The 22,304-nt window shown below is 56.4% G+C and overlaps 1 protein-coding gene across 1 annotated transcript in view; it reads left to right on the top strand.

Moving 5' to 3' along the window:
• Positions 1-22,304, top strand: part of LOC121665384 (dystrobrevin beta-like) — a 72,548-nt gene that overhangs the window by 21,831 nt on the left and 28,413 nt on the right. Inside the window, exons 5-8 of the mRNA XM_042029485.1 lie at positions 807-892; positions 2,605-2,718; positions 4,823-4,919; positions 11,144-11,164. Of these exons, the coding sequence (XP_041885419.1) occupies positions 807-892; positions 2,605-2,718; positions 4,823-4,919; positions 11,144-11,164 (318 nt within the window). The remainder of the gene's footprint in view (positions 1-806; positions 893-2,604; positions 2,719-4,822; positions 4,920-11,143; positions 11,165-22,304) is intronic.

Below are 22,304 nucleotides of genomic sequence, written 5' to 3'. Positions count from 1 at the left end.
AACTGGGCCTTGCCCTTTGGTTGCTCTTTCAGGGCTGTTGAGGCTTCAGCAGAAGCTGAGTTGGTTGGGGTTTTTCAGGAATTTTGGCTGACACTGTTGACTCCCACCAGTCTTTGGAGTAAAAACCCCAAATATCCAGGGATATTTGGCATCCCCTCTGCAAACGTTCAGGCTGAGCCTTTGAAATTGAAGAACCTGGAAGGTTTAGGTGTTGGTGGAGAATCCAGAATATTTTTTCATTACTTGTTTAGCCTTGGGAAGACTTTGGGGGGATGTTTTTGTGCACTCAAAGGTGGTGGCTGCAGTTTCCACTAGCACAGGGTGCCCAGAGCAGCTGGGGCTGCCCCTGGATCCCTGGCAGTGCCCAAGGCCAGGCTGGACACTGGGGCTGGGAGCAGCCTGGGACAGTGGGAGGTGTCCCTGCCATGGCAGGGGTGGGAGGAGATGAAGAGTGAGGTGTCCCTCAGTGTTTCCCAGAAGATTCTGTGAGCAAAGGAATGAGCGGATCTGTTCCCAGGAGGAGCCATCGGTGCTGGAGGCTCTGGGCGTGGGAGTCTCGTTTCCTGAAGGGCCTGCAAAACACAGCAAATGGAATTCCTGCTGTGGACGGGGAGGATGGGGCAGCCCAGCCCTTCAGCACCCCCACCCTTGTTGGGGCCTGGTGACAGCAGCAGCCCTTGGCGTGTCCCGGGGCTGTGGTCCTGGGCTGGCAGGCTGGCAGCTGTGGGGCTGGGGCCAAAGGCTGCAGGTGTCCGACACGCAGGGAGGGCTCTGTGTGATTTGTGTGGTCCCTCTGCTCTCCCCAGCCCCGGCCGCCGGCAGACCTGGCCTTCAGCTTCGACGTCAACAAGCAGCAGAGGCAGCTGATCGCGGAGCTGGAGAACAAGAACAGGTACGGCCTCGGGTCGGGGGTCCTGGGCTTTGCTCTTGTCTCACATTAACCAGATTGTTTTCCCAGAGCTTTTGTTGAGGTGTAGCTGCCTCATTAACTGATTAGTTAGTCATTAACATTAGTTAATTACCCGTGGGGAGGGGCTGCCCTGCCCCTGTTTCCCAGGGAATGGGTTGATCTTCACTAATCTTCTTAAAATCATCGTCACCAACACCGAGCACTGGAGCCCACAGCCCTCAGCACATCCACCAAACCTCGGAGCTGGGATCTGATCCCCCAGCAGGGAGGGGGAACTGTGCCCCTGTGCCCAGGTGGGACCCCACCTGCAGAGCTGCCCCAGCCCTGGGGCCAGCAGCACAAGGACGTGGAGCTGCTGCAGAGAGCCCAGAGGAGGTCCCGGAGCTGCTCCAGGCATGGAGCCCCTCTGGAGCCAGGCTGGGAGAGCTGGGGGTGCTCACCTGGAGAAGAGAAGGATCCAGGGAGAGCTCCGAGCCCCTTGCAGGGCCTGAAGGGGCTCCAGGAGAGCTGGAGAGGGACTGGGGCCAAGGGATGGAGGGACAGGACACGGGGAATGGCTTCCCACTGCCAGAGGGCAGGGCTGGATGGGATATTGGGCAGGAATTGTTCCCTGGGAGGGTGGGCAGGCCCTGGCACAGGGTGCCCAGAGCAGCTGGGGCTGCCCCTGGATCCCTGGCAGTGCCCAAGGCCAGGCTGGACACTGGGGCTGGGAGCAGCCTGGGACAGTGGGAGGTGTCCCTGCCATGGCAGGAGTGGCACTGGATGGGCTTTGAGGACCCTTCCAAAGCAAACCAGAGGGTTCTTGTTGCTCCAGAGGGTCACCTGTGGAGCCTCTCAGACTCTCCTGGTATCCATGGTTCCCCTGTGCCTGGCTGGCAGGGAGAGCCTGCTGTCTGCACAGCCCTGTCCCGAGGCACCCTCAGCAGTGGGAAAAGGCTGCTCCAGGGAAGTTTGGAGCAGAACCAGTTCCTGGAGAGCAGGAACAGCTTGGTCCTGGCACCGCTGTAGCTTCAGTGCTCTACCAAGAGACCTTGGAGGTATTTGGAATGATTCCTGGAGATCCTGGATAAGGGAGCTCTCACTCAGTGCTGGTGGGAAGCCCTGCCAGGAGAGCAGCTCAGCAGTTTTGTCAGGAAGGAGAGCTGGAGGTGATACTCTGCTCTTGGAAGGGTTTCATCCCTGCTGGGCTGAGGGAGTCCTTGGCCGCCCTCCCTCTGCACAGGACACAGTGACCTGAGCTGTGGTGCTGCCTGGGCCCTTTCCCTCTGGGACACCTTGAGGGTTTCTGTTCCAGTGAGCTGCGGCTCTCCCTGCCTCGGGAAGGGGAGTGGGAAGTCCCCAGTGCTGCTCCAGAGCCCTTCCTGCAGCACCTGCAGGGCAGGGAGTGCTGCAGTTGGAACCTTTGTCCCCTTGGAACGCTCTCCGAGCCTGTTCTGCATGGGGGGGTTGGAGACACATTGCCATGAGTGATTCCATCCTCAGGAAGGAGTAAATTCTCCATGTCCTGCAGCGATTCCCAGGGCTGTGCTCACGTCCCTGTCCTGGCTGTGAGTCTGTGCCAGCCACGTGTGAACAGAGCCCCTGGGCTTGGGCTGGGCGCTGACAGAACGATCCTGAAGGGCTGCAAAGGTGCTCAAGAGCAGGGCAGACACTGAGCTTTGTCCTTCTTTCACCCCCCTCTGTCCCTTCCCCAGGGAGATCCTGCAGGAGATTCAGCGGCTCCGGCTGGAACATGAACAGGCCTCTCAGCCCACCCCCGAGAAGGCCCAGCAGAACCCGACCCTGCTGGCTGAGCTCAGGCTCCTGCGGTAATGGGACACTGGGATGGGCTGAGCTGGGCTGGAATGGACCAGGCTGGGCTGGGATGGGCTGGAATGGGCTGGAATAGAATGGGCTGGAATGGAATGGGCCAGGCTGGGCTGGAATGGAATGGGCCAGGCTGGGCTGGAATGGGCTGGGCTGGGCTGGAATGGGCTAGCTGGAATAGGCTGGGCTGGAATGGGCTGAGCTGGGCTGGAATGGGCTGGAATAGGCTGGGCTCTGAGGGCTGGGGCAGCACCTGGAGCTTTCAGTGGGTTTAGGAGTAAATAAAAACCTCTCTTCAAATGAATGCTGTTTGTACAGTTCAGGAAAGTGCTGGTGAAGGAGAGATCAGTAGGACTGGGTGATCCTGCAGGTGTTTTCCAGCCTCAGGGATTCTCTGATGCTGAGACTCGCTGCCCTTGGGGTTTCCCCCGTGGCCTTCCTGGTGCCACAGGCACACAGAGCATCAGCTCTGCCACCCCAAACCCTCACTCCTCGAGGAATTCCCGCAGTGGGGGTCACAGCTGGCAGGTTATCTGGGATGGGAAGGTGCTTCCCAAGTTCCAGACGCTTCCCAGCCTGGGCAGGATGATTGGAATGTGATTGTCTGTAAGCACCAGCCACCAGATGATCTCAGTTCTGCGTAGAACTCAGGCTGTGAAAGCAGGGGAATGATAATCCATGGAAAGTCGTGTCCCAGGTTTGAAACTCTGCAGGCAGCCCGTGGGGATGAGTCAGCTCCAGCACTGCTGGCAGGTGTGACCTTGGGGGTGCACTGGATCTGTGTCCTGGCAGATCCCTGCCTGGAAGTGCAGCTGTGCCTGACTCCTCCTGCCTGCAGGACCTGGGAACCTGGAATCCTGGAATGGTTTGGGATGGAAGGGACCTCAGAGCCCACCCAGTGCCACCCCTGCCATGGCAGGGACACCTCCCACTGTCCCAGGCTGCTCCCAGCCCCAGTGTCCAGCCTGGCCTTGGGCACTGCCAGGGATCCAGGGGCAGCCCCAGCTGCTCTGGGCACCCTGTGCCAGGGCCTGCCCACCCTCCCAGGGAACAATTCCTTCCCAATCTCCCATCCATCCCTGCCCTCTGGCAGTGGGAAGCCATTCCCTGTGTCCTGGCTCTCCAGGCCCTGGTGAAGATTCCCACTTTGGCTTCCTTGTAGGCCCCTCCAGATCCTTAATTTAAGAAGCACAGCCTTTGACATACAAAAAGCTCCCGAAAGGAACACCCAGCTGGTTAATATTTGTTAATATTCCAGAGTTTTCTGTCCTTTAAAGAAGGGCCCTGTTGCTAGAATTCCCGGGATGGGTTATCCGTGGTGTCACGAAGGCATTCCGAGGTTCAGCCTGCAGTAGGTGATGTTTTAGCTTGGCATTGAGACGTTCTGGTGCCCACAAGAATCACTGCAGGTGAAAAAAGAATCCCTTCCATGCTGCTTTTCCCTGAGGCCGTTTATCACCTCCCATGGCTGGATTTGTGGGGCCCAGCTCCCTTGGGGGCAGGCTGATGTCTGCCTTTGAGCCGCTCCTTCTGTTACTCACTCCTTGCTTTTTATAAACACAAACCCGAGCCTCAGAGTCAGGATTCCTGAAATAGCTCCAGACAGGTTTTGTGCAGCCAAGGGAAGGGAAGGTCACTCCCGTGCTGCTGCTGTTGTCACCGGGGTGCTGGTGCAGGGAACGTGTCCCTGCTGCTCCATCCCTCCACAGGGCACAGCTTTTCCTCTCCAGACATCTGCAGCCTTCCCTCCTCTTTCATTTCCCTCTGCCTTTCCTCCCGTAGCTCGTCCTGGTTTGTCTGAGCTCCACAGGATGCCGGGCTCTGATGCTCGGAGAGTTCTTGAAGAAAAAAATGGAGTTTTTCCTCAAAATGCTCAGCTCCTGAGCAGGGATTCCCTCTGCCCGTGGCTGGGAGCAGATCTCTGGGGTTGGGGGGAGCAGGGAATTGTCACCTCCAGGTTCATGAGCTGAGCCTCACTCCAGATTTTTAAATGGGGAGCAGGACAATGATGGGACCCAAAGACACTTTTACACAGGAGAACTCCCTGAGGAGGTTTGAAACACCCTGAGTTTATCTTCTGCCTCTTTCTCCCCGTCGCTGGCACAGGCAGAGGAAGGATGAGCTGGAGCAGAGGATGTCAGCACTTCAGGAGAGCAGAAGAGAACTGATGGTGCAGCTGGAAGGGCTGATGAAGCTGCTCAAAGTAAGGAACCTCCTGTGGGAAAGGCAGCACATCCCTCCCTTCCCCGGGTGCTTTGGGGTCCCTGCTTTGCTGTCACACCCCAAAAACCCTTCCCGAGGAGCAGGACGAGTTTGCCAAAAGCCATTTCCATCCCAGCTCTGTCTGGGGTGCAGGGGCTCCGTGTTTTTCCAGGTTTGTGTGGTTTAAATACCCAGAGCCCGAGGCTGGGAGGGGTTTAAAGCAGTTTGGTTTGGTACCTGGGGCAGCAGCTCGGTACTTCCCACTCTCACCAGGAATTAAACTGGGAGCAGGGCAGGATGTGACTCCCAGGGACAAGGAGCTGACCCTGCACAGCCCCTGCCACATCTGGGGGTTGTGCTTGAGGGTTCTGCTGTCGGCTCTGAGCTCCAGCAAACGTCATGGTTTGGGTTTCTCACGAGGGTCCTGTGCTGTTTTTATGGAGCCCCCCCTGGGCTGAGCTCCCAGCTGTGACTGGAGTGGGAAATTCTATTACACCTTTATTCTTTCCCTGTTTAAGTGAAACAAAATATAAAGCAAAGGGCAAAGCCTTGGTCTCGGAGAGGTTTTGGTGCAAGACAAGGTGCCCCGAAGGTGCTGTGGGAGTGGGGGAGGAGGGAGAGACCTGTCAGTGGTGACAGTGGCAGGGCAGTGGTGGCAGTGGCTCAGGGGGTGACAGATCAGCTGGAGGCACATCTGGATGGTTCCAGGAAAATTCAGAACTTCTCTGCACTTGGAAGGGACAAATGAATTCCCAGTGTCTGTAGCCAGAAGTGCCATCACTCCTCAGCCTGGGCTTGTATCCTGGGGGAGGAATTCCTACCCCTGCCCTTTATCCTGGGGCAGGGATGTCCCTACAGGAGGTGATGGTCAAACACCCTCAGCAGTGCCTGGTTTATTCCCTCTCCCTGTGCACCTGAGCGCTCTCCATGTTTGGGAATTCTGCTTTTCCTTAGCCAGTGCTTCTGCTCTGTGATCTTCCTGCTCAGCCCATTAATGTCTGACTTCTAAAAACACAGAAATCTTGGAATCCCAGAATGGTCTGGGTTGGAAGGGACTTGAAAGCTCACCCAGGTGGCAGGGACACTTCCCACTGTCCCAGGCTGCTCCCAGCCCCAATGTCCAGCCTGGCCTTGGGCACTGCCAGGGATCCAGGGGCAGCCCCAGCTGCTCTGGGCACCCTGTGCCAGGGCCTGCCCGCCCTCCCAGGGAACAATTCCTTCCCAATATCCCATCCAGCCCTGCCCTCTGGCAGTGGAAGCCATTCCCTGTGTCCTGTCCCTCCAGCCCTTGTCCCCAGTCCCTCTCCAGCTCCCTTGCAGTTACCAAATTTGTTGAAAAACTTTATCCAGCAAGTGGAACTGGATAGAAGGGGAAACTTCATCCCCATGAGGATGCCCAGGCCATGGGATGGGCCCACAGAGGCTGCACCAGCTCCATCCTCAGGGGTTCCCCAGACCCCACTGCCAGAGCCCTGAGGTTCAGTGGAGCTGTTCTGAGCGGGGGGCTGGGCTGGAGCCCTCCCGAGGTCCCTTCCCACCTGGGTCACCCCCGGAGCTGTGAGCACTGGGGTTATTTGGTCCCACACCTTGCACAATGGGGTTGTTTGCATTTCCCCCCCAGAGCTCCCTGCGCAGCACCGCAGCTTCTCCTTGATTAAAGCGTCTTCCAGAGAGACATCTGCTCTGGAGCTGCACAAATCCAAAGTGGAAATTTCCCTGCCAATGCAAATGTGCCTGAACAGTTAAAAATTTATGCCTGGTTTTCAGTTTGAGTTGGGTTTGCACCCATTGGTTCTCCCTCGTTAAATCCAGGAGCACTTTGCCCCCCTGAGTTTTGCCTACGCAGACACTTCCTCAGCTCAGCCAAGGCGCCTCTCACTCAGGGATTTAAATCACTCACACAGGGACAGCAGAGCCCCTCACAATCCCCTGCCCCACTCTTTTCATGGATGGGTCCTTTGCCCTGCCCAGGTTTTGAATGTGTTTTACATTTGGGAAAAGCGAGCTGGAGTTTGAATTCTTCCCTGACCCCCAGCAGCCAGAGGGGCTTCACTGCTCTTCCTCGCTGGGTTCCCTGCTGTCCTGTGGGAGCCCTCAGTCCCCAGCCCTCCCACCACAGCTTTATTTCGTGGTGAGGCTGTTGTGGGTAAATCCTGTGTCTCTGCAGTGCCTGCAGAAGCCAAGCTTGGGATACGTTCAGATAACAAAATCGGCTTTTCTTGGCAAGACTTCCTTTCCTGAAGTTCTAAAGCTTCTGTGTTACCTGGAAGGGGGGCCCTGGGTCAGAATTTCTGATACAGAAATGTGAATAAAGGAATGACAGGGTCAGGTCACAGAATCCCAGAATGGTTTGGGTGGGAAGGGACCTCAAAGCCCATCCAGTGCCACCCCTGCCATGGGCAGGGACACCTCCCACTGTCCCAGGCTGCTCCCAGCTCCAATGTCCAGCCTGGCCTTGGGCACTGCCAGGGATCCAGGGGCAGCCCCAGCTGCTCTGGGCACTCTGTGCCAGGGCCTGCCCACCCTCCCAGGGAACAATTCCTTCCCAATATCCCATCCATCCCTGCCCTCTGGCACTGGGAAGCCATTCCCTGGCTCCTGTCCCTCCATCCTTGTCCCCAGTCCCTCTCCAGCTCTCCTGGAGCCCCTTCAGGCCCTGGAAGGTCCCAATTATGTCACCCCAAATCTTCTCTTATTTAAGTTGTCTCACCTCCCTGTTTGAATATCCACACCCCAGTCCTGGGCATTCCAAGATCCATCACAAATCCCCTGCCCTGCCCCAGGTAGCTCCTCGCTCAGGTAATTATTTTAAGCTGCAAGTTCCCCAGCCTGCTGATCTAAAAATATCATTTCTAGTAGATACTTCTGACACCTTTTCTCATTATTGGTGTCAGAGCTTCCCTGTCTGCTGGTGCAGACTCCGGGGGGAAGGGATGAGGCAGACACAGGGATCCCTCCTGCCCTGGTTGGGATGTCACCCCCGGCCCCGGAGCAGCGGCGCTGCCTCGAGGCTCTCTTTTGTTCCTGATGTTGGTGTTTATTTCCAGCTCTCCTTTTCAGTGGTTTTAGCCCTGCCAGACATGATTTTTCGCCGCCAGGTTTTAGCTTCTCTCATCACTTGGAGCTTTTCAAAACTGTTCATGTATAATTTACATCAGCTGTTAAGCTTTTATGGGTTTTTTTCCATTTTCTTATGCAGGATTTTTTACATTTTTAATGCTGCCTTCATTTCACCATTTAGTGCTGGATTCAGCTCACCCAGCTCTGCTCATCTGAGGGTTTGGGGCCTCAAATCCCTCTCTGAAGAAAAGGACAGTGAGGAAAGACCTTGAAGGTGTCAACAGTTTCCCCCTGAGGGGCAGCTCTGATCCCTGCTCCCTGTGACGGGGACAGGACCCAGGGAACGGCTGGAGCTGTGTCAGGGGGGTTTGCGATGGAGATCAGGGAAGGTTCTTCCTCCAGAGGGTGCTGGGCACTGCCCAGGCTCCCCAGGGAATGGGCACGGCCCCGAGGCTGCCAGAGCTCCAGGAGCATTGGGACAGCGCTGCCAGGGATGCCCAGGGTGGGGTTGTTGGGGGGTCTGGGCAGGGCCAGGGCTGGACTGGGTTGGGTGATCCCTGGGGGTCCCTCCCAACTCAGGACATTCCATGATTCCAGGAAAGCCCATCTTTGGAAGGCCATCTGTAGCTGTCCTCTGGAGGTCCTTCCATTTTCCCCACGCTGTGATGGTTGGACTCAGGGCAGGGAAATGCCCTGGAATAAGGTCCCTTCCAAGCCGGACCACTCTGGCTCTGTGATCTCTGACCACTTCTGGTTCTGTGATCTCTGACCACTTCTGGTTCTGTGATCTCTGACCATTTCTGATCCTGTGATCTCTGACCATTTCTGATCCTGTGATCTCTGACCACCCTGATCCTGTGATCTCTGACCATTTCTGGTTCTGTGATCTCTGACCATTTCTGGTTCTGTGATCTCTGACCATTTCTGGTTGTTTGTGCAGAGTTCCTCAAACCCCCTGGGCTGTCCTGCCCTGATGCTCCTGGGCCCTCACAGGGAGCTCCCCAGGCCGCTGCAATTGAGAGTCAGTGTTGGGTTTTGCATGGAGGGACTTCCACAAATCATCCCCAGCCAGTGTTGACACCTCTGTCCAGGGTTCCAGTTATGGGAATTTCATGGAGTCACAGACTGCATTGGGAGGGAAGGAAGGGAAGAGAGGCTGTGGCTGCCCCTGGATCCCTGGCAGTGTCCAAGGCCAGGCTGGACGGGGCCTGGAGCACCCTGGGATAGTGGAAGGTGTCCCTGCCCATGGATTCGAGGTGGGATTTAAGGTCCCTCCCCACCCGAGCCATTCTGGGATTGTGGCTCCATCCAGGCTTGCCTTGGCTTTCCCTTTTCCCGCAGCCTCCTGCAGTCCCCGGGTGCGTGGCTGGCCCAGCCCCGATGAGCATTCCGTGGGGAGCACTGGCTGCTCCTCCCAGGGCTCTCACTGTCAGCTCCACGGAAATCCAGCAGACAGATCCCATTTCGCCGCTTCCATTTCCTCCACAGCAATTTCCTCGCGGCTGCTCCGGTGATTTATCCCTGCACTGCTCAGCCCAGCGAGCTCCGGCCCTCCTGACAGGGCTTTTTCACATCTGTACTTAATGCCAAAGCCTCATTTTTCAAACTAACAACTTTTTTGAGGAATGGGGATCATTTAAGATCTTTTCCCTGACCTGGCTCCCCCATCTGGTCCCGCGAGTCCCGGTGCTGGTGGGAGGCACAGCGGGAAATGTGGGATGTGGGAACAGCAGCACCGGCCCCACTGCCAGCACTGAGCAGAGCCAGGCCCCACATCTGCCAAACACCACCACAGACACACCTGAAAGAACCCCAGGTCTTGGGAGAAAACCCCAGAAATACCTGCTCAAAACCGTGGAATTGCCCCCAGCCCTTCCCACGCCCCTCTGCAGGGCTCGGTGGGAAAACAGCTTTCAGTGGTCAGGGAGGAGAAGCTGCTTTAAATTAAGGGAAAGGGTCTGGTTAATCCTGCTCGGCCGGGAGATCAGTGAGGGAAGGCTGATAAATGTGTTCGTGGATTTCCAGGCCAGAAGGAGCTTTTATCCCCTGAACTGTAATTCCGTGACCTGAATTTCTGGGGGGCTGTGCGTGGCCATGGTCCCGCTGCCCCCTGCGCTGCCTGGCCGAGCGAGGCCGCGGTGCAGGGGGTCACCTGAAACTGCTGGAATTGCTGCTTTGGGAGACACCAGAGTCCCCCACACAGGGTTGGACCCGTGGTGCTTCTTGGCTGTGAGAGGACAAAACCCATGGAAATGTCTGAATTACCAAGGAAACTCTGGACTAGGTGACATTTTGCTCACTCCCAGCAATTCTCCTGCAGCTGAAGGCAGGATGTGCCTCCACCAGCCCAGGCCCGATCACAGTGAACATTTCCCTGCTTCAAAAGGGGATAAATTCACCTGTATTTCACCTTTTTTTGTCCTCCAGGCTAGGAGTGATCCGACCTGAGACGCTCTGCAGTGCAGGAATTGCTCTCTCTGCACATCTTGCCTTACTCAGCATCTCTGGTGCCTTTCCCTCAGTGTGTCCCCTCGCAGACCTGGTTCCTCAGCCCTTGCAATTCCCATTGGCAGAGGTCCTGGAGTGCCCAGGGGAACTAACCAAGGGGATGTTTTGCCTCTGAGGCTGTGGCAGCTGGGCTCTGTGCTGGCACATTTGTGTGTTTGGACTCTCCCAATGGTAGTTCCAGACTTCAGGGGATGGATCTGGTGTTTGTTGGCTTGAGGGCAGCTCGAGAGGCCTCTGAGTCTGGAGAAGGAGAGGATCACAGGATCGTGGAATGGTTTGGGCTGGAAGGGACCATGAAGCCCATCCAGTTCCCCCCTGCCATGGGCAGGGACACCTTCCCCTGCCCCAGGCTGAAGGCAGTAAAGGTCCTGCCTAAAGGAGCAGATATGCCCTGGATATCCTGTCCTGTATCGCAGCCCTGGGATGTCCATCCCACGTGTTTGGCCAACACCAGGGGCCCCTTTCATGGGACAGATGTCACCTGTGCCCCCCCAGCCCTCATGTCCTGTGTCCTCGGCTCCTGTCGTGCTGCAGGCGCTGGCACCGTGTGCCATGTTCTGTTCTTTCACTGGGTATTTTGTGTGAAAATGACCATTTTCACATGATAATTAATCTTTCCTCTCTCTCTTCACCTTTTTCTCTTGCCGACGTTTCTAGGAAGAAGAGCAAAAGCAGGCAGTAAGTTGACTTCACTTTGTAGGTGATCTGACTTTTTTTTTTTTCTTCCTGCATGAAATCCATTTTCTGTTAATTGGCTTGTATGCAAATAAACCCTGGGAATGGGGGGGCCTTTTCCTCTCGGGAGTTCGGGAGCAGGCTCCCAGCAGAGCATGGTCTGTGTGTCCCGGAGCTGCTCCTCTGCCCTTCCCAGGGAGGTTTGCTGCCACGGGCCCACGAGCGGTGGCTGCATCGATGAGGCTTCTGTGGAATCATGCATGGCCACGCAGGGCTGAAAGCAGGGATTCTCTGCTGGCTTCAAACCTGATTTTGTGGGAGATTCTTGGGAGTGTTCCGTGTGCTAAGAAAGCTTTCTTGTCTCTTCAGGAATCCTTTAATTTGCCTCCTTGCCACATACAAGTCCATGCATGAAAACTAATTAATGACTTAATATTCTGGGCATGGATCCATATCCTTCAGCCCTGACAGAGTCTCCTTGAATGAGTCCCAGAGTGCTCGTTGCAAACAGGATGAGTAAAGGAAAGGAGACAAGAACGCCTTGGCTTTGTTGCCGTTTGATTCCCATTTTCTCTGCCCGCCTGCTCAAAGCCAAGTCCTGTGTTACTTTCGGGATCCACTCCAGAGGGAGCCCTTCTGCTTTCCTCGGAAACAGCCAGATGTTCAATGTCTGCTCTCCAGCAGAGCATTTGCAGCGTTTTCGAACATGGTTTCCTTTACACCCAAAGCTTTAATGACCATTAATCCGTGTTCTGCACCGTCGGGGATTTCATGTGTTGTTTCTCACGGGCGTAACTGGATACTGGATACGGTGGCTGGAAATCCTGGGGACTTGTTTTTTGTAGGGAAGTACACATTTTGGGGTAGCAGCTATTGCTGAGAACACTTCAGTTCTACATGTGCTGAAACTGGCGTTTGGTGACTCCTGGAGGGGCTTTTGGTGCTGTTCTGTCACAGTTTGAGGTGGTGGTGAGTGGGCACCTTCCCTTGGAGCCCTGTTCATCATCAGGTGATCGTGGAATCCTGGAATGGTTTGGGTGGGAAGGGGCCTTAAACCTCATCCTGTTCCACTCCGAATCCATGGGCAGGGACACCTTCCCCTGCCCCAGGCTGCTCCAAGCCCTGTCCAGCCTGGCCTTGGGCACTGCCAGGGATCCAGGGGCAGCCCCAGCTGCTCTGGGACGCCTGTTCAGTGCCTCACCCCCCTCACGGGGAAGAATTTGTCCACCTGTCCAATCCAAACCTCTCCCTGGGTTTGCTGAGGAACCTGGCAGGAGGGATTTGGTTTATGGAAGGGACCAAGCTGCAGCACGTGGCAGGAGCTTCAAGGAATGTCCTGGGGGAAGGAGAACACCCAAGACACGGCCATCCCTGTTCTGCAGCTTCTGACAGTGCCAGTGGAATGCCGTGCTGCGTGTCCTTCTCCTACCCAGCTCCATTCCCAGCAATAATCCTCTGCAGGGAAAGGCCATGCTGTGTATTAGCTCGATTTTCCTGTGCTGTGCTTTCATCTGGGTTATGGACATAGAAAAAGGGTTAATATGAGATCAGGGAAGGAGTTGACCAGTTTTACATCCCTTTTTTCCCTGGAACGCTGTGTCAGGAGGAGGATAATGAGCCAAAAGAATAATGTCAGCACAGTGACATTCCATACAGGCCCATTCCTTTGGAATCAGGAATGAAGGAGCCAAAACTGATTTAAAGCTCAAGAAAGGCAGATTTTGACCAACCAAGGGACACCTTGCTGGGCTGTAGGAATTGAAACTTTGCGTCCTTCCTTTGCATGGCCTGGAGTGGCCTGAGTGACCTTCTCCCCTCGGCTGTGACGGTGCAGCCTGGAAAGGTTGGAAGTCCCAGGATGGGCTGCCCCGCTTGGCTGAGAAACACACGCAAGTCCCAGCCTGGCTGGGTGGGAAGGCAGCTCTGGAGAGCACTCAGACCATCTCCCGTGCCCAGAACAGGCTGCTGGGGCTTTGTCCATCGCCGTGGAAGCATCAAACCCCAGACTGTGGGGTTGGGAAGGACCTTCAGGCTCATCTGGTTCCATCCCCAGCCCTGGGCAGGGACACCTCCCACTGTCCCAGGTTGTTCCAAGCCCCAGTGTCCAGCCTGGCCTTGTATGAGGGCGAGTGTGGGGCAGCTCTGGGTGCCGGGGAAGAGAAGGCCCAGGTGTCTGAGGGAGCTGGGGATCCTCTCAGCCCCTGGCGAGGGGGGCTGGCTGTGTGGGGGCAGCAGGAGCTTCTGTGAAGGATGAAGGCAAATAAAGCAGAGCAGTCGTGGGTTTGGAGCAGCAGCACATCAAGAGCAGCAATGGCATCCACTTGGGGAATCTGTGATCTTCCTCTGCCTGCGGCTGCAGGTCCCTTTCTGCCTCGGTCAGGCGTTCGTGGCAAGTCATAAGGAACTTCCATCCGGAGAGAGGCACTGGTTCTGATCCTGGCCCTTACAGGGAAGTCCAGTCACCTCTGTGCCCCGTGTTCAGAGCTGATCTTCCATCAAGGCTTGGGCAGTTTCTGTCCCGGGCTCAGGGGCCAGTCCTGGGCACGCGCTGGAGGAGCAGAGCCTTGTGTGGAGATGTCATTGCAGTGACGGAGTCTGGAGCCACGTGGTGCTCGTGGCCCACCACGCTGTTCCCCACCACTGCTGGGATTGTTGTGTCCCAGCTAGTAAAATCCTAATTTACACCAGGACCCTTTCCATGTCACAGCTGGTGAGAAGCTTGGATAATCTGCTAAATATTAAACCCCCTTTGTTTTGTAGTCGAAGGAACAGCCGTAGGAGCTGCTCAGCATCCAGAGGAACGTTGCAGGGATTCCCGAGGATGTGCATCACAGGGATGGTGTCCTTGGCGTGTCCTACAATCCCTACAACAAACCCAGAGCAGCGTCAGGAGCTCCAGCGGCAGAGAACGGCCCTAATGCCGAACAGGCCCAGAAACAGCTTCCAGCTGAGGGGCTGGAACACTGGAGTGGAATCTCTTCCCTCAGGAGGTGGTGGGAGCCATGGGAACAGCAGAGCAGAGGGGCTCAGGAATCACGGGGTTGAGTTACCCAGCAGAAGAAGTGGATGTGTGCTCACCCAGCAAGCCCTGTGAAGCTGTGGATCCGTGGGAGGGTTTCTCCTCAACCCCATGGAGAGGGAGTCAGGAGCTCCCAGTTTCCTCCCATGGTTCAGACTGGCTGTTTAGAGACTTCCCAGCAGTGCCAGGGCACATTCCCTTAATGAGCTGAACCACCTCAGCCATGGCTACAGCAATGCTGGGCCTGGGCAACCACCCTGATGAGCCCTGTGAGTGGGGAATTCCCAACTTCCCAGAGCCCTGTGCCACCTGAAGGAGCCTCGTGTCCATATGGGAATCTGAGACTGCTGCTCAGTTCTGCATCCAAAGGACCAGAGGTGGAGTTCCCATCCCTGGGGGTGTCCCAGGAAGGGCTGGAGGTGGCACTCAGTACCCTGGGCTGGGGACAAGGTCGACATCAGGCACAGCTTGGACTGGATGCTCTGGGAGGGCTTTTCCAGCCTCAGGGATTCTGGGATTCTGTGACTCCTCAGCCTCCCAGAGCTGTGTTGGGAACGGTGTGCCCTGAGCTGTGTCACAGCAGCGAGCATCCCACACCTGGGCCCTGCCAATGGCCTTGTTCCAGCGCCAGCAACGCTCCTGTGTCCGGTTCAGCCCAGGGATGGGGACAGACAGAGCTCTGGGATGGGCTTGGGGCAGCTGCTCCACTCAGTGCCACGTCCGTGGCTCTCCTGGAGGCACCATCGAACCCTAGAGCGGTGTGGGGGGGAAGGGACCTGAAAACCCATCCAGTTCCTCTCCTGCCATGGGCAGGGACACTGCCACTATCCCAGGGTGCCTGGATCAAACCTAGAAGGGCTCCCAAAGGAGCCCGTGAGCCTCAGGGCTGTAGGGATGCAGCTCTGCGTGGCACTGGAGTTTATCCATCAGCAGAGGTTCTGAAGGGAGGGCTGGGCCTGTGCTGCCATCAGAGGGATGAGCACCTCACCCCCTTCCTTAGCTGGCAGCACTGCCCCTGGCAGAGTTTGGGATGAGTTTGCTGAGTTTGGGGTGTGAGGAGGAGGCTTGGCAGGAACAGCCATGGATCCATGTCAGGATTCCCGTCTGGGAGGGTTTGCTCTGGAGGATCTCCACTGTCCTGGGGTGGCTGAGTCAGGTAAGAGACAAATCCCTGCACCGTGGGGATTCCTGGAGCAGTGGGGTGGAGGTGGTGCCTGCAGGAGACCTGGTGTCCATCTGGAGGGAAAGAATCCCCCTCTCCCCTCACTCCTGGAGCACTGAGGGATTTCTCTGGGCTCGGGGAGCCGTGCCCAGCCCCTTCTGCCATCTGTGCCAAGCTCGGTGGGCAGAGCTAAGAGGATTTGGAGAGGGACTGGGGACAAGGCATGGAGGGACAGGACACAGGGAATGGCTTCCCAGTGCCAGAGGGCAGGGCTGGATGGGATATTGGGAAGGAATTGTTCCCTGGGAGGGTGGGCAGGCCCTGGCACAGGGTGCCCAGAGCAGCTGGGGCTGCCCCTGGATCCCTGGCAGTGCCCAAGGCCAGGCTGGACATTGGGGCTGGGAGCAGCCTGGCACAGTGGGAGGTGTCCCTGCCCATGGCAGGGGTGGCACTGGATGATCTTTAAGGTCCCTTCCAGCCCAAACCATTCTGGGATGCTCGACTGGGGTGGGGTCCCTGTTGGTGCAGAGGGGCTCTTGTGCCCCGTTCCCAGTTCCCAAGCACACAGGGAGGGAGGGAGGGAGCGTTATCACACCCAGGCTGGGAAGCAGAGAGCGCCTGGATGGGTTGAGCCCTGCTCTGTGGTGAGCAGAGGGGTTTTCCAGGCTGGGGAGAGCTGTCAGAGCCGGGTGGTTTCTCCTGGGCCCACGCAGAGGGAACAGCCAGCAGGCAGAGCGGCCTCTGCCCGTCCGCTCCATTCATGCCTTCCCTGAATCACATTCCTCGGCCCTTAATCACGGCTTGGATCCCACAGCTACAAACAGGCAGGAGTTTGTTCACTTTCTTGCCTTCTGAGCCCTGCCTTCGCTGCGAGTCACAGCTGCCAAGTCCAAGTCGCAGCTCTGGAGCCGCTGCCCGGAGGAACAAAGCTCCAGGCACAGGCTCTGCCTGCCTGGACTGGGGGAAATCCCCTTGGGAGGGTCCTTCAAACCCCGCTGATGGGGTGGGCTCCATTTTCTAACCAGGTCCCCTGTCAGGGGCTGCTTGGAAATGGTTCCACTTTCACCCTCTGGAGGTTTCTGTTTGTTTTTGTACCTTTGTGTTCTAAGGCGCGTTGTGGGAAACGGAGCGGTGTGAGAGGGCTTCCAGCAGGACGTGCAGTTCCTGTGGGTTTAGTGGGGACACTTGTCAGGCTGGTGATGTGCCACACGGGCTCAGGGGGCTCCAGGAGCCCCGAGGGCTCGTGGCTGTGGTCAGTGTATTCCCCGTATGAGGAGCCCTTGCCGGAGAGGACTTGGAAATCCTTCAGAATCTCCTGGGATTCTGGGTCGGGAATATGTGGAAGCTGTGCATGGTGCATCCCGTGGTGCCTGTTGAGGGGGTCTCCAGGATGTTTGGTTAAACACAGGCAGTTCTCCCTTGTTTCAGCAGCGGGCCCTGGGTGCCCCGGGCAGCACCGAGCCCAGGACGTGCCATGGCAGGGTGACACAGGGCAGCCTCATGCCCCAGCACCGTGCCCGCCTCCCCAATGCAGGTCCCCAGGGAGGCCAGGGACTCCTTTAGCACCTTTAGAGCCCCTTGCAGGGCCTAAAGGGGCTCCAGGAGAGCTGCAGAGGGACTGGGGACAAGGGCTGGAGGGACAGGACACAGGGAATGGCTTCCCAGTGCCAGAGGGCAGGGCTGGATGGGATACTGGGGAGGAATTGTTCCCTGGGAGGGTGGGCAGGCCCTGGCACAGGGTGCCCAGAGCAGCTGGGGCTGCCCCTGGATCCCTGGCAGTGCCCAAGGCCAGGCTGGACACTGGGGCTGGGAGCAGCCTGGGACAGTGGGAGGTGTCCCTGCCCATGGCAGGGGTGGCACTGGATGGGCTTTGAGGCCCTTTCCAACCCCAACCATTCCACCCTCCTGTGATTCCACACCGTGCCAAAGCAGCCCTCAGCATCCAAGGCCATCGTGTGTTCAGGCCCGACCTGACCTGGGATGTGGAGGTGCCTGGGAGCAGCTCTGGAGCTGAGCCCAGGGCTGAGCTGTCCCCACGTCTGTGACCAGGACAAGCCACAGGCGGGTGAGCCCAGGGGCCACGGAGTCGGAGCAGGGTCTGGGAGGGCTCTGAGCAGGGGCTGGGGCCGGGGGGTACCAACAACAGCTTTATCCAGCAGCCCCCTCAGGGGAAGTTCAGCTTCTCAACCATTCCACAGCACTTCCAAATCCCCAGCTCTGCTCGTGGCCTGCCCAGGGCTCAGTGTCACAAGGAGCAGCAAAGCTGGCCTGAAGCATTCCCCTCCTGTGCCAGGAGGGCTGTGAGGGGCACAGCAGAGCCCTGGCATCGTCCTGCTCAAACCCAGCATTCCTGGGAAGGGGCTGGAGCCCGGAGCTCCTGTGGCTGCTGCAGCACTGACCCGCCCAGGTCTTTGGGAGATGCTGGTCCAGCCTGGAAGGGGCTGGATGCAGTTCCCAAGGCTGCTGATTTTGTGTCAGCCATTAAAGCTCCTTGGCAGGAAATAGGGATGAGCACTGGTGGGACAGGGAGGGTGTGAGAGCAGGGGCACAGCAGGCCCAGACCCTTTGGAGCCATGAGAGGAGAGGATGGTTTGTGTCAGAGCGGAGCAGGGGGAACATCCCAGAGCAGCAGGAACGTCCCAGAGCAGCAGGAACATCCCAGAGCAGCAGGAACGTCCCAGAGCAGCAGGAACGTCCCAGAGCAGCAGGAATGTTCCAAAGGCTGACAAGCAGCGTCCCTGCAGAGTTACTGAATATTTAGAACCATGAATTCACTGCTTAGGTTCATCTTGTAGGAATCAGCAAATCCCAGAGTGGTTTGGGTGGGAAGGGACCTCAAAGCCCATCCAGTGCCACCCCTGCCATGGGCAGGGACACCTCCCACTGTCCCAGGCTGCTCCCAGCCCCAATGTCCAGCTTGGCCTTGGAGATTTGATCAATCCCTGTTAAAGATCTCTTTGACAAGATCAGTGGGATTTTTACTGAAGATACTCTCCCACTCCGTGGGTGTTTCCACCCTTTGTCCCCTGTTCCTGAGGATTTGCTGTGATGTGTTGGTGGCATTTTTCATTTCCCATCAACGTTTCCACGGAGCCATTTGTTGCCACTTTTGGGGACAGATATTCCCGAGCCTGTGGCAGTTGTGTTTCCGTTGTGGGGAGATCGCTGCGATGACTGGAGAGATGTTCTACAAGGATTTGCATTTGTTTTGGCAAGATCTGATTTTCCTTGGTGTTTGTTTAGTCCCTGGGAAATGTGATGCTGCTGATGAGTTTGGCAGGACCCACGACAGAATCCTGGAATAATCTCCTCCGACGTATTTTCTTTGGGCCTGGGCTGTAAGTGGTTAAACAATCGTCCTTGTGGAGTCCAGGATGTGAAATATTTATTGCTTCCCTGCTGAATTTCGTAGCCATGCTGACTCTTCTGAAACAATGCTTTCCTCACTCTGCAGTCAAGTGCTCCAGCACGTAACCGAGCCGGGGGAAGCGCAGGCAGCGCGTGCTCCTCCTTCGGATGCGATCCAGCACACGCTCCGTTCCCTGCACTTCCGATCCTTCTGCTGGCCTGAAGCACCAGCTTGGCACCCAAATGCACCTGACTGGTGCCACAAAGAGCGGATCCAGCAGCTTTTCCATCGCGTTTTAATCTCAGCCAAACCCCAGAACTGAACGTTTTCCCGTTGCTCAGTGTGGAATTGTGTCCGTTTCAGAGACAGGGAAAGCTGATCCTTTTTTAGGTGCTCAGGAACATCCACCAAGGTGTTGATGAAACTGAAGTGAGAGCCTTTGCTGGTGTCTTGGCTGTCACCTGGAGAAGGGGTTGCTTGCAGAGTCACAGGATGGTTTGGGTGGGAAGGGACCTTAAATCCCACCCCATTCCACCCCCTGCCATGGGCAGGGACACCTTCCACTCTCCCAGGCTGCTCCAAGCTCCATCCAACCTGGCCTGGGACACTGCCAGGGATGAGGTGTCCACAAAAACCTCTCTTTTTGTGGAATTCAGAAGTTGTTCACAAAAATCCTTCCATCCACAGTCACGGAAAATCCGGCAGAAGCCAACATTGCCTCGGCAGATCTCCGTCCCACGGCGCTCCTGGCAGGAGAACATCTGTGGAGCTGACCTGCCCCCACCCCGTGGGCTGGGGGTGAATAATGCTCCTAATGCCCAGTAACTCAATTGCAGAGGAATTAATATTAACCGTGTTTCTCTGGGTGCATCTGCAATACTTTCCCTGGGATCATTATCCAGCCTGGAAGGGTAATCAAAGCCACGTGAAGGACATCTGGATCCACTGTTGCTTTATGTGGCACCTGGCCCTTATTAATAGTAATGAGGAAATGGCAGTTTGGGATTTCTTGACCTCACATGAAATCCATTTCACTGGGCAAAGGTTGCTAACAGATGGCAGCAATTTGGGGCTCCGTTCATCATCTGTTGCACAGACTTTATTGCTCCGGTTTGGCCCTTTCCTCTGTTGGGAACGATCCCTTTTTCCACCTCGTCTCTTTACAAGGGTTGTCTTTTTCAAAGGGAGCCCTGGAACATCTTGTTAAAGCATGTTCTGTGCAGCACCAGGGTTTAGGTATGGCCTGACACGACCAAACGATGCTGTTGAGCATAAATCACTCCTTTACTAACTGCGCTGTAAACTTCTGTCTTCTTGAAGTCGGTGGTTTCTTCGGCGCTCTTGGCCCCCCTCCAGTTTGTTCTTTACCTCCCCAGCCCACAAATACACTTTTGCACTCGGGCTTGGAGCAGAGGGAAGAGCTACAGGGAGACACGGCCCTGTGACTGCCAACATGATGCGCTGGAAATGTGGGGGCTGCTCAGCTGGAGGAGAAAAGGTTCTGTGGAGACCTCACAGCACCTTCCAGGACCTGAAGGGAGATGGAGAAGGACCTTTCCTCGGGGGCTGTAATGATAGGGGCAAGGAGCAATGGGCTCAAACTGAAAGAGGGGAAATTTGGATTAGCTATTGCAAAAGAATTGTTCCCTGGGAGGGTGAGCAGGCCCTGGCACAGGGTGCCCAGAGCAGCTGGGGCTGCCCCTGGATCCCTGGCAGTGCCCAAGGCCAGGCTGGACATTGGGGCTTGGAGCCACCTGGGACAGTGGGAGGTGTCCCTGCCCATGGCAGGGGTGGCACTGGATGGGCTTTGAGGTCCCTCCCAGCCCAAACCATTCCATGGATCTGTGGTTCAGGCTCAGACCCATTGGGGTGTTCATGTCCCCAGGGTCTGAGCCGTGTCCCCAGGGAGCTGGTGCTGGTGGGACAGGGTTGGAAGGGCCTTTGACACCTGCAAGAGGATTTGCATCTTGGTCTCTGCCTTGCTGTTGTCACACTGGGGCTGATTCATGGAATCACACAATCCCAGAGGGTGGAAAAGCCCTGTGAGACCACTGAGCCCAACCATCCTCAGCACTGCCACAGCCACCACTGCCCCGTGTCCCCAGGTGCCACATCCACGGGGCTTTGAAATCCCTGCAGGGATGGGACTCCACCCCTGCCCTGGGCAGCTGTGCCAGGGCTGGACAGCCCTTTCCAGGAAGGAATTGTTCCCAATTACTGTTCGATTATCCTTCGAAGACATCCCAGGCGTGGCAGAGAGAGGAGATCTCTGTGCCCCTTGCTCGTATGTTGGCTGAAGGTGTTTGGGCGTCTCCTCTCTGGCCAAGGATCTCCTTGACAAATGGGACCAATTATGGCTCTGCTGGAAGAGTAAAACCTTTTAACTGTGGGATTTTTTTTGCTTTTTTGTAGCTGTAGCTGATTTGAAGCAGGCTAGAAGCAAGATAAAGACGCTTAGAAAATACAGGCCTGGTGCTGTTTGGCATTACAGAAATATTCTGGATTTGAGGCCTTGGGAACGATGGGGTTGGATGTGGCTGGCTCAGATGTGGTGTCAGCCACGACAGAGATCGCTTCCCCCTGTGCTTGGTGGCCACTGCACTGCGACAGCACCGATTCACAGCGTGCTGCCGGGAAATGACAGCGCCGCACGTCGCCCAACGCCGGCGTAAACACTGCACGGCGCTACGAGGGGAAAAACTGTACCTGGAATCAATTTATCCACAGTGCTGCCTCCAAACAGTCCTACCTAAGGCCTGACTGTATGGAATATCAGTCCCAGCTGCAGCTTTGGCCTCGCGTGATGCTTTCAGCCTGAAACCTCTTGGGGTTTTTTATTTATCAAAGCGAAATGAAAGTTGTTCTAACAACCAGAATCGTCGTGTAATCCAAATTGGGTTTACAGAGAAGTGCTCGTATTGTATTTGTGATTTAGCCGTGATTTACTGCTGTAAATACCCCTCCAGTTCCGCCAGCCTGAAGCAGATGCCCTTAAATCCACAAAGAATTAAAGCAGCAGAGAAATAGAAAATCTCGGTATTTTAACTGATGTAGTTTAGGGGAAGTATCCCAGGCCAGGCTGGACATTGGGGCTTGGAGCAGCCTGGGACAGTGGGAGGTGTCCCTGCCCATGGCAGGGGTGGCACTGGATGGGCTTTGAGGTTCCTTCCCACCAAACCATTCACCTGATTCTATGCTCAGGTGAACATTAGTTTTCTTTTCTCCGACCCTTTCTCTGTTGAATTTTACCAAGTGGAGGTGAGGGAGGTGCTTTGAAAAAGATTGGAATTCCTGGGCCTGGAAAAGCACCGTCAGCACTGCCCCTCCCCACCACTGCCCCTCCCCACCGTGGGGCTCATTTGGACACAGCACAGGTTTGCTTCCAGCAGCCTCCGTTCTCCAGATCGTTGGCAGCTTAATCCTGCGTTTCTGACGGCATTAACAAGCCCATCAGATTAACTCAAGCACAGAATTCCCGGAGATCTGCACCCTGTACGTGGGGCTGTGCTGTGATGATGCCGGGCACTCACACGTGTCAGGCTGCGCATCCTGACCAGGATCGTGGGATCACAGACTGGTTTGGGTGGGAAAGGACCCCAAAGCCCATCCAGTG

This window comes from Corvus kubaryi, unplaced genomic scaffold (assembly GCF_017639235.1).
Source record: "Corvus kubaryi isolate FWS band 111438036 unplaced genomic scaffold, C.kubaryi_AGA036_p1.0 37323, whole genome shotgun sequence".
Classification (NCBI taxonomy): domain Eukaryota; kingdom Metazoa; phylum Chordata; class Aves; order Passeriformes; family Corvidae; genus Corvus; species Corvus kubaryi.
The sequence above is the reverse complement of the archived record's forward strand: the minus strand, read 5'-3'. Positions and strand labels throughout refer to the sequence as shown.